Source organism: Symphalangus syndactylus, chromosome 11 (genome assembly GCF_028878055.3).
Source record: "Symphalangus syndactylus isolate Jambi chromosome 11, NHGRI_mSymSyn1-v2.1_pri, whole genome shotgun sequence".
In the NCBI taxonomy this organism is placed as follows: domain Eukaryota; kingdom Metazoa; phylum Chordata; class Mammalia; order Primates; family Hylobatidae; genus Symphalangus; species Symphalangus syndactylus.
In genome coordinates this window covers 119,464,851-119,480,183 of record NC_072433.2, presented here as the reverse complement: position 1 = coordinate 119,480,183, position 15,333 = coordinate 119,464,851, and the positions used below count along the sequence as shown (strand labels likewise).

Here is a 15,333-nt window from a genome sequence, read left to right as displayed (position 1 = left end):
GCATTTCCTCTACGGGAGGGAGGTAGTAGAGTGACTGGCAAGTCGAATGTTGCATGGTTGTGTCTATTTATAGCCTGCAAAATGGGGTGCTGCCCTGGAGGGAGAGCTGGGGTGAAGGAAATGACATCCCTGGGAGAGTAACTTACTTCTGAGTCAGGAGCTTTAGGGAGATGAAGGAAGAAGCCTCCTGGGCCAGAGTTTTGGATGGAAAATGAACACCCAGTCAAGTCTCTAGGACTATAAGTGGGGCGGGGACTAGTTGTGAGGAGAGTTAAGTAGGGGCCCTTACCAAGGAGCATGGGACCTGGGCTCCCCAACCATTTGGCTAGGCCCATGGCGTTGATCAGCCCTGAGCTAATTCCTCCATGCTGCCCAGAACCTCTCTGGGCCAAGCCCTGGGGACTCAGAGATGACAGCAATGCTTCCATTGAGGAACTCCCATACGCGGGCCACAGAGAGGCTCTGGAGGCGGCCTGAGGCAAGAGTGCTAGGAGGGATCAGAGCTACCCCACCCCCACCCTCACTCAGCCGTCTGGGCTTCTCTGAACCCCTTCTCCTCCTCTGTTCCCTAAAGCCAGCCAGGGGGAGTCCCAGGGAGGCAGACCGAAAAGGGGTGGGGTGTCATCCTGGTCACTATTAGACCCTGCAACGGCGACCTTGAAAACTACTCAGCGTCTGTTGCCCGAGTGGAGCACAGTGCTTTACAGTCTCTTCCCATCACAGCAAACCATCAAGGTAGGGCTACGGTTATTTTATGGTTGAAAAACTGAGGTCCTGAGTCCCTTGGGGGCTGTGCCAGCAGCGGCCAAGTTGGGATTTCCCCTGGTCCAGCAGCCCCAGACAGCACACGGGGCAGGGTAGGCTTTCTGCCTCCTTCACTTCCCCAGGGCAGCTGAGTGACCTGGAGGGAGAGGGTCACCCCTAAAAACAGGGGTAGTGCTAGGACTGAAACCCTCCCTTCTTGATAGCCGACTGGCAAGCTTGAGGAGCCAGGCTGCCAGTCGGGAGATTCGGCCCGGTGTTCCCACTAGAGAGGGCGGCAAGTGCCCGGGCGATCCCCTCACCTGCGTTCGGGAGATATACCCCCGCCCCCGCCCCCGCCCCTCCAGGAGGGTGAAAAGATGGCCCCAAGAGCCAGCCGGCGGGGAGAAGGCGGAGTGAGAAGAGAGGCTGGAGCCGGGGGCGCTGGGCTGTCCCGGGCAGCCCTCCTCCGGGCGAGCCGGAGCAGGGGTGGATTGGGAGCGCGCGGGGCGGGCCCGCGGTGGCCCCGGGGCGGTGGCGCCCGGCCGGAGAGGGTGGGGCGGAGCAGCCGCCCTGTACTTCCCCTTCGCCGCTAGCTCTACAACAGCCTGATTTCCCCGAAATGACGGCGCGCAGCCGGCCAATGGGCGCCCGCGCGGCTGTCCGGGGGCGGGGCCGGCCAGGGCTGGGGAATCCCGCTAAGTGTTTGGATTGCTCGGTGGCGCCGCTGCCCTGGCAGAGCTCGCCACTCCTTCGTCGAGGCAGGACGTGCGCCCGAGCCCTGCCGAACCGAGGCCACCCAGAGCCGTGCCCCGTACACGCCGGCCGTGCCCGGCGGCCTCAAGAACCCGGCAACCTCTGCCTTCTTCCCTCTTCCACGCGGAGTCGCGCTCCGTGCGCCCTCACGGCAGCCCCTGCGTCGCCGGGACCCTCGCGCGCAGCCACCGGATCGCTCCTGCAGCAGAGGTGAGTCCGCCTTTGAGGCGCGGGGGACCGGCGGCGTCGAATAAAAGGCGCGCGGGGCACCAGGAAGTGGGGGGTCGAAAGCTCCAGGCTGGAGACTCGCGGGCGCGCGGCGTTGCCCGGGCCTCCGCGCGGACTCCGGGGGGCGCCGGAGGAGCTGCGAGCCGAGGCGCGGGGAGGGCGGGCCGCGGCGTGGACCGCCCACCCGGACGAGGCTGCGGGCGCCCGGCAGCTTTCGCAGATCTGCGTGCGCGCAGCCGCCAGGGGCCTGTAGGTGGCCCGCTACGTTCGTCTCGCGCATCCACACGCCGTGCCGGGGACCGAGTGTCAGCCCACGCGTGGTCGCCCAGTGCTCCCGGCTTTCGGCGGTCCCAGCTCCGCGCCCAGGCGCCAGGTTTTGGGCTCCCTGTGCTGGTGGCAAGGGCTGGCTTACTGCCCAGGTGGCTGGAGGGAATCGTGACCTACGGAGACTGCGGGAAGAGGCGCCACAGGTGTTCCATGGGCCACTTCTCCAGAGGAGGGGAAACCGGGCCGGAAGGGTTAGCGTCCTGGTCTTAGCGTTGTGGGCGCTGTGGCTGTCAGGAAGGCGTAGAATGGATTCAGGGGGGCGGGAGGGGGCTGTTCAGGGTGACGGCTAGCCCTTTGCTAACTAGTGGTGACAACTCAAAGTCAAGGGAATTTATTCTTGGGATCAACCAAAAGAAGTCCCTCCCTTCCCAAAGGATTTGAATTTTGAGCGAAAAGTTCTGAAATTAGGATATCTGTGCATTTTGTCTCTTTTCCTGCACATGAATCCTGAAGCCATCACTTGCATGCCTGTCTCCTCCAGAGACTGGCTGGGAGGGGCTGAAGGAAGGGGCAAAAGCATTTTTGCCTAAGATGCTGAAAAAATTTGGAGAGCAGTTTTATTCCAGCGCAGCTCCCCACTGCACCGAGTGTAGTACCTAGTAGCTGGCTGAGGGGAGGGGAGGCTAAGTGACCTCGGGTGGGGCAGTTCAGTGCCCAGGTACTGTTCAACAGATTCCAGACTGGAGCCTCTGTCTTCTCTTTACAGCCAACATGCCCATCACTCGGATGCGCATGAGACCCTGGCTAGAGATGCAGATTAATTCCAACCAAATCCCGGGGCTCATCTGGATTAATAAAGTGAGTGTAACTCTTTGGGTTTTCCTGCCACTGTTTTAACCCATGTACTTCTGGAGGGACCAAAGCTTCAGATGCAGCTCAAAAAGGGAAGTGATAACGGGACAGGCAGATGTTTCTCCCAGTGGGTCCTGCATGCAGGGAGGGTGCACGGCCCACCCTGGGCCTCACTTGCATGACTCCTGCCTTCTTCCCTTCTTGAGGTAGGGCACCCACCTGAAGGCACTTCCGGTTTCTAGCAGCAAGACTTTCCCAGTATCTGCAGAGCTGGAGTTCTGGTCTCCTCTAAGGGAGACCCTTACAAACATACACAGCACCCTGCAGGGCTCCAATCGAACAAATAGAAGACTGAGAAGTGGATGCTGCTGGGCAGAAAGGTGGCTGGCTTAGCAGAGGACAAACGAATTAACCTTGCACCAGTCACTCTGGCCCAAGAAGCCTATAGCTGGTGCACTTGGGGCAACATAGACCCTATAGACTTAGTAGCAGTGATAGTATTCATAATTGCTGATGTTTACTGAACACTCCCCGTGTGCCTGGCACCTGCTAAGTATGTTATTTACATTGTGTCATTTAATCCTCGCAGTAGTCCTGTGGGGTCGATCTTATTAATGTCATCGTTTTCAGATAAGTAAACAGAGGCACTGAGAGATAGATCATAAGATCACACAAAAAGTGATGAAGCCAAGATTTGAACTTGAACTGTCTGACTCAGAAATCTTTACTGTTAACCATCAGTGATATAATAACAGTAAGACCTTAGGCTTCATATTTGTCACTGTGTCCCTACACATCCTCTGGTTTTTAATCCTCAAAATTTTGTTGGATATGTTTTCTCATTTCCGAGAAGAGAAAACTGAGGGGCAAAGAGATACAGTGACAATGCCAGGGTTACACAGTGTTCACCATCCAAGTCTAGCCCAGAGCTCCCTCAGTGGTATGACCAGGACACCCTGTGTAAGCGCTCGTGCTCCCAGGTGTCCTGAGGAGTCCTTTCTAATGGAAGAAGTTCTTACTTCCATGTTGGTGCTTACAAGCCAGAGAGAAACATCCCAGAGCTTCAAAACCAGGGCTTCGGGGGAGGGTGCCCTGTGTGGGTCCTAGCACATGTGTAACAGGCAGAGGGAGGTCTTTGTAAGCTAATAATGCTGCAGCTCATCCGAACTAGGTGTCCCTCCTGAGAGATCCAGAGTGGTCTGTTTAAGCCAGCCTCAAGATGGGTCAGTCCAAGCCAGATGTCAGGGGGAAAAGGGGAAGTCAGCCTTTTTTCAGACCTGTCTGGGCAGGCCTGGGTCTCAGACTCAGCCCCAAAGTCTGTGGTCTCTGAGCTGACACAGCCTCATGTGTATGTGTGTGTTGTTCAGGAGGAGATGATCTTCCAGATCCCATGGAAGCATGCTGCCAAGCATGGCTGGGACATCAACAAGGATGCCTGTTTGTTCCGGAGCTGGGCCATTCACACAGGTGTGTGCCTGGGACTCAGGCCTAGGAAGCCCAGGGTAGAGACAAGAGGAGGCACTAACGTTAACACAGAGGCTCTTCACTGGGGTCCCTGAGCTCCCCGAGACAATATGCAGAATTACTGGGAAGAGGGGCTGGTGGCAGACTCGTGTTTCTGGAGAAGAGAGTTGATCATTTCAGCAAATTCTCAAAGGGATTTATAAAGCCAAGATCTTAGAAAGTGTGTGGCTTCAGGGAGTTTGTGGCTAGATGAAAGTTGTCCCTGGCAAAAGCATCTGTGAAAAGCAGCTGTAAGCCAGGGCACTGAAAGAGACCCAGGTCTGCCTTTTTCTTTGTGTTAACCAAGGCCCTTGGTCCAAGGCTCATGTGGTTGGTGGCCTCCTTTATCCTTGAGAGATGGAGCTCTAGGCCCATCTCAGAACAGTCAGCCCACCCGTTCAGTAACTGTTCTCTGCTGCCCAGTCTGTGCCCACTCTACCCTCTGGCTGCTGATAGCCCAAGGAGGAAGACTGGGCATGGTCTGGGACACAGATAGTACACTTTGGGGATATGGGGACTCTAGTGCTTCTGGCTGGGCCCTTCACTGAGGCCCGCTAGATGTGTTTAAGCCAAGCCTGGGCATTTGAAAAGGTCCAGGGCCTAGGACCTGCAGAGTGTCACCGGGAGTACCTGCTGGTTTGACCACTGTGGCTCTCTGGTAGCATGAGAGTTCAGGGGTACCCTTGCCTTCCTCCTCCAGGCCAGGGGCAGCTGAGGATCCCTACCCATGGCCCTGACGATCCTCTTTTTTCTCCTGCCCTCTAGGCCGATACAAAGCAGGGGAAAAGGAGCCAGATCCCAAGACGTGGAAGGCCAACTTTCGCTGTGCCATGAACTCCCTGCCAGATATCGAGGAGGTGAAGGACCAGAGCAGGAACAAGGGCAGCTCAGCTGTGCGAGTGTACCGGATGCTTCCACCTCTCACCAAGAACCAGAGAAAAGGTATCCAAGGACTCTGGGTCCTTGGGAAGCCCTCAGGGAGGGAGGGTAGAAGAAGATCAGCTGGGGCTGGAGAGCCTGCACCAAGGCTGACAGCCTGTCTGCCCCACAGAAAGAAAGTCGAAGTCCAGCCGAGATGCTAAGAGCAAGGCCAAGAGGAAGGTGAGTGTGGTCCTGAGCTGCCAGCCCTTTGGTCACCTGTGGGCCAGGGTGAGCAGTAGAAGAAGGGCTAAGGTGGTCCTGGGCCTAAGCTGCTTTCTTCCTCGACAGTCATGTGGGGATTCCAGCCCTGATACCTTCTCTGATGGACTCAGCAGCTCCACTCTGCCTGATGACCACAGCAGCTACACAGTTCCAGGCTACATGCAGGACTTGGAGGTGGAGCGGGCCCTGACTCCAGGTGAGCTGGTCCAGGTCTGGCAGGGGACCCTACAGGTCAGTGGGATGACTCTTTCTCTTGGAGGCATGGTGCTGGCACATGGTGGCCCATTAGTGCAGGCTGCAGGGTTGGTAGGGGGGCGCTTGATGTCTTGCAAACTAAGAAAGCACACAGCCTTGACCCGTGGCTTCTGCTGTCCCCCAGCACTGTCGCCGTGTGCTGTCAGCAGCACTCTCCCCGACTGGCACATCCCAGTGGAAGTTGTGCCGGACAGCACCAGTGATCTGTACAACTTCCAGGTGTCACCCATGCCCTCCACCTCTGAAGGTTGGTGCTCCTGGGGCCTGGCCTGCCTGCTTGACTGTCTGGGTCCTGTGAAGGGCTTCCTGAGAGAGAAAAGATGCTCAGAATTCCACCTGGCACTGAGCTGATGGAGTTGGGCATTGCCCAGTCTTAGCCCCCATAGGGGGAGGCAAGCGATGGGGACACTAGGAAGGCAGTTCAGAGTGGGCTGCAGCACAGTGGGGGCTGGTGAGAGGAGGGAGGGGGGCCAGGGGCTGTATTTTGGGGTACTGGTTCTCCTTCCTCCTCTGCAGCCCAGCATCAGGGTGAGGAAGGAAGTGGGGTGGGGTTGGGAAGAGGTGTGGCTTCAGGGTTTGAGAGGCTGAGTCACCAGGCCAGTGTCCTGTTCTGGAATCTCCACGGCAGACAGGTCCACCGGGAGGGGTGTGTCTGTGTGTGTGTGTGTGTGTGTGTGTGTGTGTGTGTGTGTGTGTCAGAGAGAGAGAGAGAGACAGAGAAAGGGCAGGGGGATCTGGTGGGCTGGAACTGGAACTGCAGGGTGAGTGTGGCTGACTGCCAGCCAACCTCTCTGCTTTCCCCATCCGCAGCTACAACAGATGAGGATGAGGAAGGGAAATTACCTGAGGACATCATGAAGGTAAAGCCCCTTCCTACCTGGGCACTCTTGAAATGACCGTTTCTCAGTGAGGAAAGAGAACCAGTGAAGCTTCAAAATCAGAGGATGGGTAGCTGCTGTTGTCACCTGGCTGCTTGCATCATCCCACAAGTGCCACATTCATGTGGCTTGACTGGTGGGAAAGCCACCATGGGTAGGGAAGGCAGGTGGGAGGCCTGGCCTCCGACAGGCCATCCTGAAGCAAGCCTTGGGGCATCAGACAGCTCTGTGAGTCAGGCACTATGAGCGATGGGTCCCTGGCCTGCATCCTCCGCCCCAACATGCCCCAGCCCTGCTAGTTCGGAAAATGCACATCAGGTTTCAATAATCAGCCTTTAGGATCTGTTAATATGATGATGGCTTTATAGAAAAAGTTAGCAAATTACCCTCCAGGTTTTTTTTTCTGCTTCAGTTTTGAAAGTGAATATAAAGACGTTTTTGCAGCCAGGGGCAGTGGCTCATGCCTGTAATCCCAGCACTTTGGAAGGCCAAGGTGGGTGGATCACCTGAGGTCAGGAGTTCGAGACCAGCCTGACTAACATGGTGAAACCCATCTCTACCAAAAATACAAAAATTAGCTGGGCCTGGTGGCGCATGCCTGTAATCCCAGCTACTCTGAAGGCTGAGGCAGGAGAATCGCTTGAACCTGAGAGGTGGAGGTTGCAGTGAGCCGAGATCGTGTCATTGCACTCCAGCCTGGGCAACAAGAGCAAAACTCCATTTCAAAAAAAAGTTTTTGCAGTGGTTGTACCTCAGCTGTTCCATCAGCCCAAAAAACTGAGACATGGACGTAGTTCCTTATCTCTAGCTTTTCTAGTTATCTTTTCTTGATTTGTTATGCTAACCTTTGTTTTAAGCCACATTCCCTCTTACTATGTCCTTACACAGTTGAGAGGGAAGTCGTGGAGATACTATACCAGAGTGGGTGTGAGAGGGGTGGGAAAATGAATTGAGGACCAGTGCCAACATGCATTTCTGCCTCCTCCCTCCCGGACCCTTGTCCTCACTGCAGTGCACTTCTGCATCCTGTCTGAGATTGTGAAAATGGCCAAGGGTGTGATCCTGGCTAAGAGGAGCTGGTGCATTGAGGGCAGGGCCACAGGGTGAGTCTGCACTGGAAGGGAGTTGATAGCCTCTTGCTCTTCTGTCCCCAGCTCTTGGAGCAGTCGGAGTGGCAGCCAACAAACGTGGATGGGAAGGGTTACCTACTCAATGAACCTGGAGTCCAGCCCACCTCTGTCTATGGAGACTTTAGCTGTAAGGAGGAGCCAGAAATTGACAGCCCAGGGGGTAAGAAGGCCCTGGATCCTTATGGCTTCTTAGAGGAGGGAGAACCACGTAGGGATGGAGAAAGCTTGGGGGCAGGGCCAGGGAGCAGGGCGGTAAAGCACCTGGGGTTCTGACACATTGTGAATTAGCTACTGCTGCCATGGCTTAAGGTTTGCCTGAAGCTGAGTGGATGTTTACTGCTGTGCTGGGAAGAGCAGAGGCCATGTCTATGGCCTTCAGGGGTAGGGGGAAGCACACCTTATGCCACTGTCCCCTACCCTCATACAACCTTCTTCACATCTTCTAGGGGATATTGGGCTGAGTCTACAGCGTGTCTTCACAGATCTGAAGAACATGGATGCCACCTGGCTGGACAGCCTGCTGACCCCAGTCCGGTTGCCCTCCATCCAGGCCATTCCCTGTGCACCGTAGCAGGGCCCCTGGGCCCCTCTTACTCCTCTAGGCAAGCAGGACCTGGCATCATGGTGGATATGGTGCAGAGAAGCTGGACTTCTGTGGGCCCCTCAAAAGCCAAGTGTGACCCCACTGCCAAGTGGGGCTGGGGCCTCCCTCCTTGGGTCATTGGCCTCTCAGGGCCTGGCAGGCCAGTGTCTGGGTTTTTCTTGTGGGGTAAAGCTGGGCCTGCCTCCTGGGAAGATGAGGTTCTGAGACCAGTGTGTCAGGTCAGGGACTTGGACAGGAGTCAGTGTCTGGCTTTTTCCTCTGAGCCCAGCTGCTTGGAGAGGGTCTCGCTGTCACTGGCTGGCCCCTAGGGGAACAGACCAGTGACCCCAGAAAAGCATAACATCAATCCCAGGGCTGGCTCTGCACTAAGAGAAAATTGCACTAAATGAATCTCGTTCCCAAAGAACTACCCCCTTTTTAGCTGAGCCCTGGGGACTGTTCCAAAGCCAGTGAAATGTGAAGGAAAGTGGGGTCCTTCGGGGCGATGCTCCCTCAGCCTCAGAGGAGCTCTGCCCTGCTCCCTGCTTTGGCTGAGGGGCTTGGGAAAAACACTTGGCACTTTTTCGTGTGGATCTTGCCACATTTCTGATCAGAGGTGTACACTAACATTTCCCCCGAGCTCTTGGCCTTTGCATTTATTTATACAGTGCCTTGCTCGGCGCCCACCACCCCCTCAAGCCCCAGCAGCCCTCAGCAGGCCCAGGGAGGGAAGTGTGAGCGCCTTGGTATGACTTAAAATTGGAAATGTCATCTAACCATTAAGTCACGTGTGAACACATAAGGACGTGTGTAAATATGTACATTTGTCTTTTTATAAAAAGTAAATTGTTTATAAGGGGTGTGGCCTTTTTAGAGAGAAATTTAACTTGTAGATGATTTTACTTTTTATGGAAACACTGATGGACTCATTATTGGCATCCCGCCTGAACTTGACTTTCGGGTGAACAGGGACATGCATCTATTATAAAATCCTTTCGGCCAGGCGCGGTGGCTCACACCTGTAATCCCAGCACTGTGGGAGGCCGAGATGGGTGGATCACCTGAGGTCAGGAGTTCGAGACCAGTCTGGTGAAACTCCATTTCTACCAAAAATGCAAAAATTAGCTGGGCGTGGTTGCGGGCGCCTGTAATCCCAGCTAGTCAGTAGGCTGAGGCAAGAGAATCGCTTGAACCTGGGAGGGGAGGTTGCAGTGAGCCAAGAACATGCCATTGCACTCCAGCCCGGGCACCAAAAAAAAAAAAAAATCCTTTCATTTGGCCAGGCATGGTGGCTCATGCCTGTAATCCTAGCACTTTGGGAGGCTGAGGTGGGCAGATCAGGAGTTTGAGACCAGCCTGGCCAACATGGTGAAACCCCGTCTCTACTAAAAATACAAAAATTAGGCCGGGCACGGTGGCTCACGCCTGTAACCCCAGCACTTTGGGAGGCCGAGGCGGGCAGATCACGAGGTCAGGAGATCGAGACCATCTTGGCTAACACGATGAAACCCTGTCTCTACTAAAAATACAAAAAATTAGCCAGGCTTAGTGGCAGGCACCTGTAGTCCCAGCTACTCGGGAGGCTGAGGCAGGAGAATGGCGTGAACCCGGGAGGCAGAGCTTGCAGTGAGCTGAGATTGCGCCACTGCATTCCAGCCTGGGCAACAAGAGTGTGACTCCGTCTCAGAAAAAAAAAAAAAAAAATTAGCCGGGACTGGTAGTGGGCACCTGTAATCCCAGCTACTCTGGAGGCTGAAGCACAAGAATCACTTGAACCCAGGAGACAGAGGTTGCAGTGAGCTGAGACTGTGCCACTGCACTCCAGCCTGGGTGACGAGCAAGACTGTCTCAAAAAAAAAAATCCTTTTGTTTATGTTCACATAGATGATGGCAGAAGGAGGGGACATTCCTGTCACAGGAACATGCTCATATAAACATAGTCACCTGTCCTTGACTATCACCATGGCTGTCAGTTGATTCTGGGCTCCTGGGGCCCAAGGAGTGTTAGGTTTTGAGGCATGTGCCATAGGTGATGTGTCCTGCTAACACGCAGATACTGCTCCAAAAAGTTAGTTGATGTGACACAGTCACAGACAGAACAGTCAGCAGCTCAAGAAAGGTCCTCACAGCTGCTGTGCTAGGTAGCACTTGCCATCCAGTTTCTAGAGTGATAAAATGCTCTGTCTGTACCGTTCAATACAGTAGGCACTGGCACTAGCCACATGTGCCAACTAAGCACTTGAAATGTGGCCAGTGCAATGAGGAATTGAACTTTTAATTGCATTTAATAAACTGTATGTAAATAGTCACATGTGGTCAGTGGTTACCATATTGAGCAGTGCAGGTAGATACTGGACTGGGGGCAGATCTGAGGGAGAGGGGTTTGAGTAGCGGGAGGACACTGGGGATAGGGGCTTGGAGCTATTTATCCGCCATTTCGAGTAGTTTGCTATTTTAGCAGCCAACAATAACTATTGGTGCTGAATACCAGCCCTGCAGTGTAGCATGAGACAGGTCCATGCGCACATGCGTTAGGAAAACTGACCTTACATGAAGCAGGATTCTGCCTGGGCTGATGCACACAACCTCTATGGAGGGTAAACAGTGTTTCTGAAGACGATAGTTTGGGAACCCCTGACATATGACAATGCCCCCTTCAGATAAGCCCAAGTTACAGGAATGTCTGAGGGCGGAAGGTCTGGATATGTGCTTTTCCTATCCCCCTCTTCAGTGTCTGGCCATGGGGCATAAACACTACCCAGCAGTAGGTAGGCTGGCCAAGAGAAGCCAGCTTGCATCACCAGCATCGTCTAGGGAATGGAATCACGGCAGTAATACGTTGCTTTGGAATCAAAAGCTCTATGGACACATCTTCCACATTCTCAGTCCCAGAAACCATATGGACTGTGACACCGCTCACTAAGCCCAGCCCTCTGGAAGTGTGGGCCCTTGAAAAGGGAAGACTGAGTGAGAAAATGATGAGAAAACTACAAAATGGGCAGAGGTCAGTCTAACACCTTCATTCTCTGTCAAGCTCGGGAAGTATTGGTCCCTGATCTTGGAGATGCTGTGTGAGTGGCAGGTGGACTCCTGCTGGGTACATATTCTATATGTGGATGCCTGGACAGGCCCTGCTTGTCAGAAGCTCCCCTTGGGCCGAGCACGGTGGCTCACACTTGTAATCTTGGCACTTTGGGAGGCCGAGGCGGGTGGATTGCCTGAGTTCAGGAGTTTGAAACCAGGCTGGGCAACATGGTGAAACCCTATCTCTACTAAAAACCAAACAACTAACCAGGCATGGTGGTGCATGCCTGTAATTCTAGCTACTAGGGAGGCTGAGGCAGGATAACCACTTGAACCCGGGAAGTGGAGGTTGCAGTGAGCTGAGATCATGCCACCGCACTGTAGCCTGGGCAACAGGGCGAGACTCAAAAAAAAAGAAGTTCCACTTGGAAGCTCCACTTGGATTTCTCAAGAATAGCTTCACCTGGGAACAGAGGGATAGACAGGATGGAATTTTCCAGCTCCTTCAGGGACCAGCCCTTTTTAAGATTTGGATTGAGGTGGCTAGCCACCTGTGCTTCCATCTGGGGTCTCCTAGTGGGTGATGGCAGGTGGTGCGGAGCAAGGTAGAGTGGACTGATGGGAGGAAAGTGACACCACCCAGAACAAGCAGCACCTCTGACTTCTCTTTCTCCCGCCCTTCAATCTAATCCCTGATGGAGGGTAGGCAGTGGGTATGTGAAGTCTTAGGCAGCTGTGGAAATCTCTCAAGTTCCAAAAGCAAAGTTAATTGCTTGTAAATTACCAAAAAGAGAGAGGAATTATGTCCATCAGCTTCCAATCTCCACAACCAAGATGGAGTCCTCAACTTCCCCATCCCCTCTGATCCTAGGAGTCCTGATTGGTAGCAACTGCTTGGAATCTCCAGGGAGGGACCTCAAAACTCTCCCCAGGCCCCCATCACAATGGAGCTGGGTCCTAGGGACCAAGCCTGGAGTAGTGTGGGATAGAGCCAGACCTTTCAGGATGGAGAGGTGTCCCATCACATCCTACCAAGACTTCAGCCTTTTCCTAGGAAAAGAAACTAAGGTCTGACAGCTCACCTAAAGGTGATGGCAGCTGACACTACCGAGTCATTAGCCAAACAATGCCTGAAACGGAGCAGTACTAGTAAGATCTGAACCAACTTTGTGCTTAATAATTAGATCATTCTAAGGACCTGACAGTGCGTCTGTGGGTCATTCTCAAGAGTTTCAGTATAAGCACTAATGGTGGAAGTTCTAGGTTGAGGGAGCTAGGAGGTTGTTGAAAGATCTGTTTTGTTGGGGTTGTGATGAGACCATTGTCATCAAGGACCACTTACCACTGGGGTAAACTGACAAAAGTGGTGCTCAGCCACACCAGCGAGATTTCTCATGCTGGGCCAAGTTTACAGGCATTTGAGGGCATTTGTTGTTAGTCATGGGTTTCCTTGCCTTAACTCCAAAGGTGTCAATTTCACTGGGCTGGTTTATTCATTCAGCTCACTTGGCAATAGGAAGAAAGCTAGAAGCTAATATAGGAAGAAAGCTAGAAGCAAACCACCCCTTCTTGGTGTGTCAGCTTTCAACATCTCTCAGTGCACTGTGTGCAGGGTGTTGTGACCATTACAACTCCAAAGGAAAGAGCTTTCTCTGATTTTTCTGGAAGTCTCCAGTGGGGCCTGCCAAAGTGGAAACTCAAATCCTGGGGTAGCCGTGGGAAGTGGAGTTTTTTTCTCTAGGATTGATGCCTCCTGGTTGGTGGGGCTGGGAAACAGCCAGGTTATCATTCTCTAGGACCACTTGGTCTTTCACACTGTGTACAGATCCAAAAATCTGCCCTTATACTTGGAGGGGAAAGGGGGTACAGATGTCCTCCAGGCAGTCCTGTTGGTGCACCCAGGGCTAATACAGTGACCCTATAGAAAGCTTTTGTCTCTGTCGGATGTAATGCTGTTCCTTAACTTGGGCACAACTAATCCTCCAATTCATCAGAACTCAGCACTAACCTTTCCCCAGTTCTGCTGGCTGTCACAGAGGAAGGAGGCCTGGGGTGGGAGAAGGGGAAGCTGGTGCCCTCCTTTTCCAGGGGTGAAAGTACTTGGCAGGGTGGAGCTTGGCTTTATCATCCGGAGCTCCCTTGTGGGGCCAAGTCTAAGGCCTCAGAAGGGTATAGCTGGCTGGCCACATAGTTTTCCTAGCTCAAGGCAGCTCTCAAGAGACCGATTTATGCTGGTTTTCTCAGGGTGAGGAGTTGCAGAAGTCCACCTCTGCTGGCTCAGTGGTAAGACACAGGCCTGCAGAGTCTGTGCTGAGTGAAACTTCAGCTGGGGAGATACTGGAGGCTATGGAGCAAGGACATGGGGACTCAATGAAAGAGGGGAGGCAGACGTCCAGCCCACCATTCCTCACCCAAGGAGATGATCCCACAAGCTCACAAATGAGCAGAACTGGAAAAGACCTCAAAGTCTGGCTGCATAATGGCAACACAGGCCTTGAGTGCTCACTTTGTGCTGGGTGCTGTGCCAAGCACCATGTATGCACCACGGCACTGGCACCCCACCATGGCCCTTGTTCACAGACCAGGAAACCAACTCTCACCACCTAATCAGTATGGAGCCTTGGTTCCAACCCACATCTATCTGTGCCCAGAATCCAGGTTGGTTCCGTATCAGGCTGCCTGAGAGAAGAACACGGAGGCCTGCACAAGAAGCTGGGGAGAGCTAGCAAGGAGCAGGGCCCGAGCGCCTTATGCCAAGCAAGCACTTGTGGATGCTGAGGGAAGGTGGCAAAAGCTGCAGCTGCTGTGCTGCCCTGCCTTCAGCTCTCCTCCCTTCCCCCAGCACACACACCTTCCAACACCCCTCGCAACATGGCTCTGCCGCTACAGGCTCCAGGGCCCCAACAGGGTAGGGTTGGCCCCACCTGTGCCCTGGAGGCCACCTGCAGTTTCGAAGGGTGGGGCCCCAGGGGGCCGGGACACAGACAGGCTTGTAAATTGGCCTCAGTGCAGGGGGCAGCTTGGCCACACCAGGCCTGTTTGGAGCAAACAGGGGACTCTGGCCTGCTAGGCCTTAGCTCAGCTCCCAGGATCAAAGAGGACTTTTTAGCCATGTTTCTATCTCAGCAAGACAACCTAGTCTCCCGTTCTGCTTTAAACCAGACCCTCTGTGGGTCCTGGAGTTCCTCAGAGATCTGCACCCTGGGTGGCTGACTGTGAGACTCAGGACCATGCGCAGATGCAACCTCATTCCCAGCCACCAGGCTCAGGTCAGACCCCATGGCTCTGGTGGACCTAATTCCTGGTTTCTTGATCCCTGAGAACACCTGACACCTCTGGCAGCTGGCCAGTTGCTGCCCTACATCAGGCGGGCGCCGGGATTCACCTGCAGGCTTCCTTTAGGGAAGGCCCTCCCCTGCCCTCCTGTACCAGCCCAGAGGGGCAGCCTGGGTGAGGCCTTTGCATCCATTTTGGGCCAAATGCCTTGGATTGGCTGGGTCCCCTCCTGTTTCTGCCCTCCTTCTTTCCTTCAAAGCAACAAGGTTGTAGGGGTGTCCAGTTCTGCTACCACCTCTCCCTCACACTGTCAATCTAGAATTTGTCCAGAATTGGGGCCCAAGTAGTGAGTTCTTACACAGTGGTTAAAAACAACAAAAAAAAACAACAAAAAACAAAACCCACACAACTCAGCTACACCTTGGCTCAGAGAGGCCATGGGATATACCCAGGATCTCAGATCAGGAGGGAAGCCCCGGGAGAGGTGTGGCGGGGATCATGTGCTTCTCTGGTTTCTCGGAGAAAGCTGACTTTGTGTAACAAGGGAGGCATATGAACATGGAGTTGGTTTTTGTGGATGTGGGAACCATTAGGCCAGAGTTACAAGAAGTCCTGTCATGTCGGCCACACCAGGGCAACAGTGGACTGGGGCGGGGGCTGATGACCTGATTGTGGAGGCAGTGGAGGGCTGTTTCTG

At 54.1% G+C, this 15,333-nt stretch overlaps 1 protein-coding gene across 4 annotated transcripts; it reads left to right on the top strand.

Moving 5' to 3' along the window:
• The first annotated feature begins 637 nt into the window (after nucleotides 1–637).
• On the top strand, nucleotides 638–9,192 carry IRF1 (interferon regulatory factor 1). 4 transcript variants are annotated; one of them, XM_063612410.1, is made up of 11 exons: nucleotides 638–735; nucleotides 1,481–1,707; nucleotides 2,759–2,850; nucleotides 4,212–4,311; nucleotides 5,113–5,289; nucleotides 5,399–5,448; nucleotides 5,557–5,686; nucleotides 5,870–5,992; nucleotides 6,556–6,605; nucleotides 7,778–7,913; nucleotides 8,200–9,192. In XM_063612410.1, exons 3-11 carry the CDS (start codon nucleotides 2,764–2,766, stop codon nucleotides 8,322–8,324), a joined length of 978 nt encoding a protein of 325 aa, XP_063468480.1. In that variant the 5' UTR covers nucleotides 638–735; nucleotides 1,481–1,707; nucleotides 2,759–2,763; the 3' UTR covers nucleotides 8,325–9,192. The 4 variants fall into 4 exon arrangements, with proteins under 4 accessions (XP_063468480.1, XP_055155428.1, XP_055155427.1 ...); XM_055299451.2 differs by lacking the exon at nucleotides 638–735 and having other exon boundaries at nucleotides 1,442–1,707; XM_055299452.2 differs by lacking the exons at nucleotides 638–735; nucleotides 5,870–5,992 and having other exon boundaries at nucleotides 1,439–1,707.
• Nucleotides 9,193–15,333: the final 6,141 nt, after the last annotated feature.

What these genes read in the sequence shown, in the direction of transcription:
- IRF1 (XM_063612410.1), top strand. Translation starts at nt 2,764, where the DNA reads ATGCCCATCACTCGGATGCGCATGAGACCCTGGCTAGAGATGCAGATT. An exon ending in GAGCTGGGCCATTCACACAG is followed by an intron (nt 4,312 to 5,112) that starts GTGTGTGCCTGG and finishes CCTGCCCTCTAG; the next exon opens with GCCGATACAAAGCAGGGGAA. An exon ending in TACCTGAGGACATCATGAAG is followed by an intron (nt 6,606 to 7,777) that starts GTAAAGCCCCTT and finishes TTCTGTCCCCAG; the next exon opens with CTCTTGGAGCAGTCGGAGTG.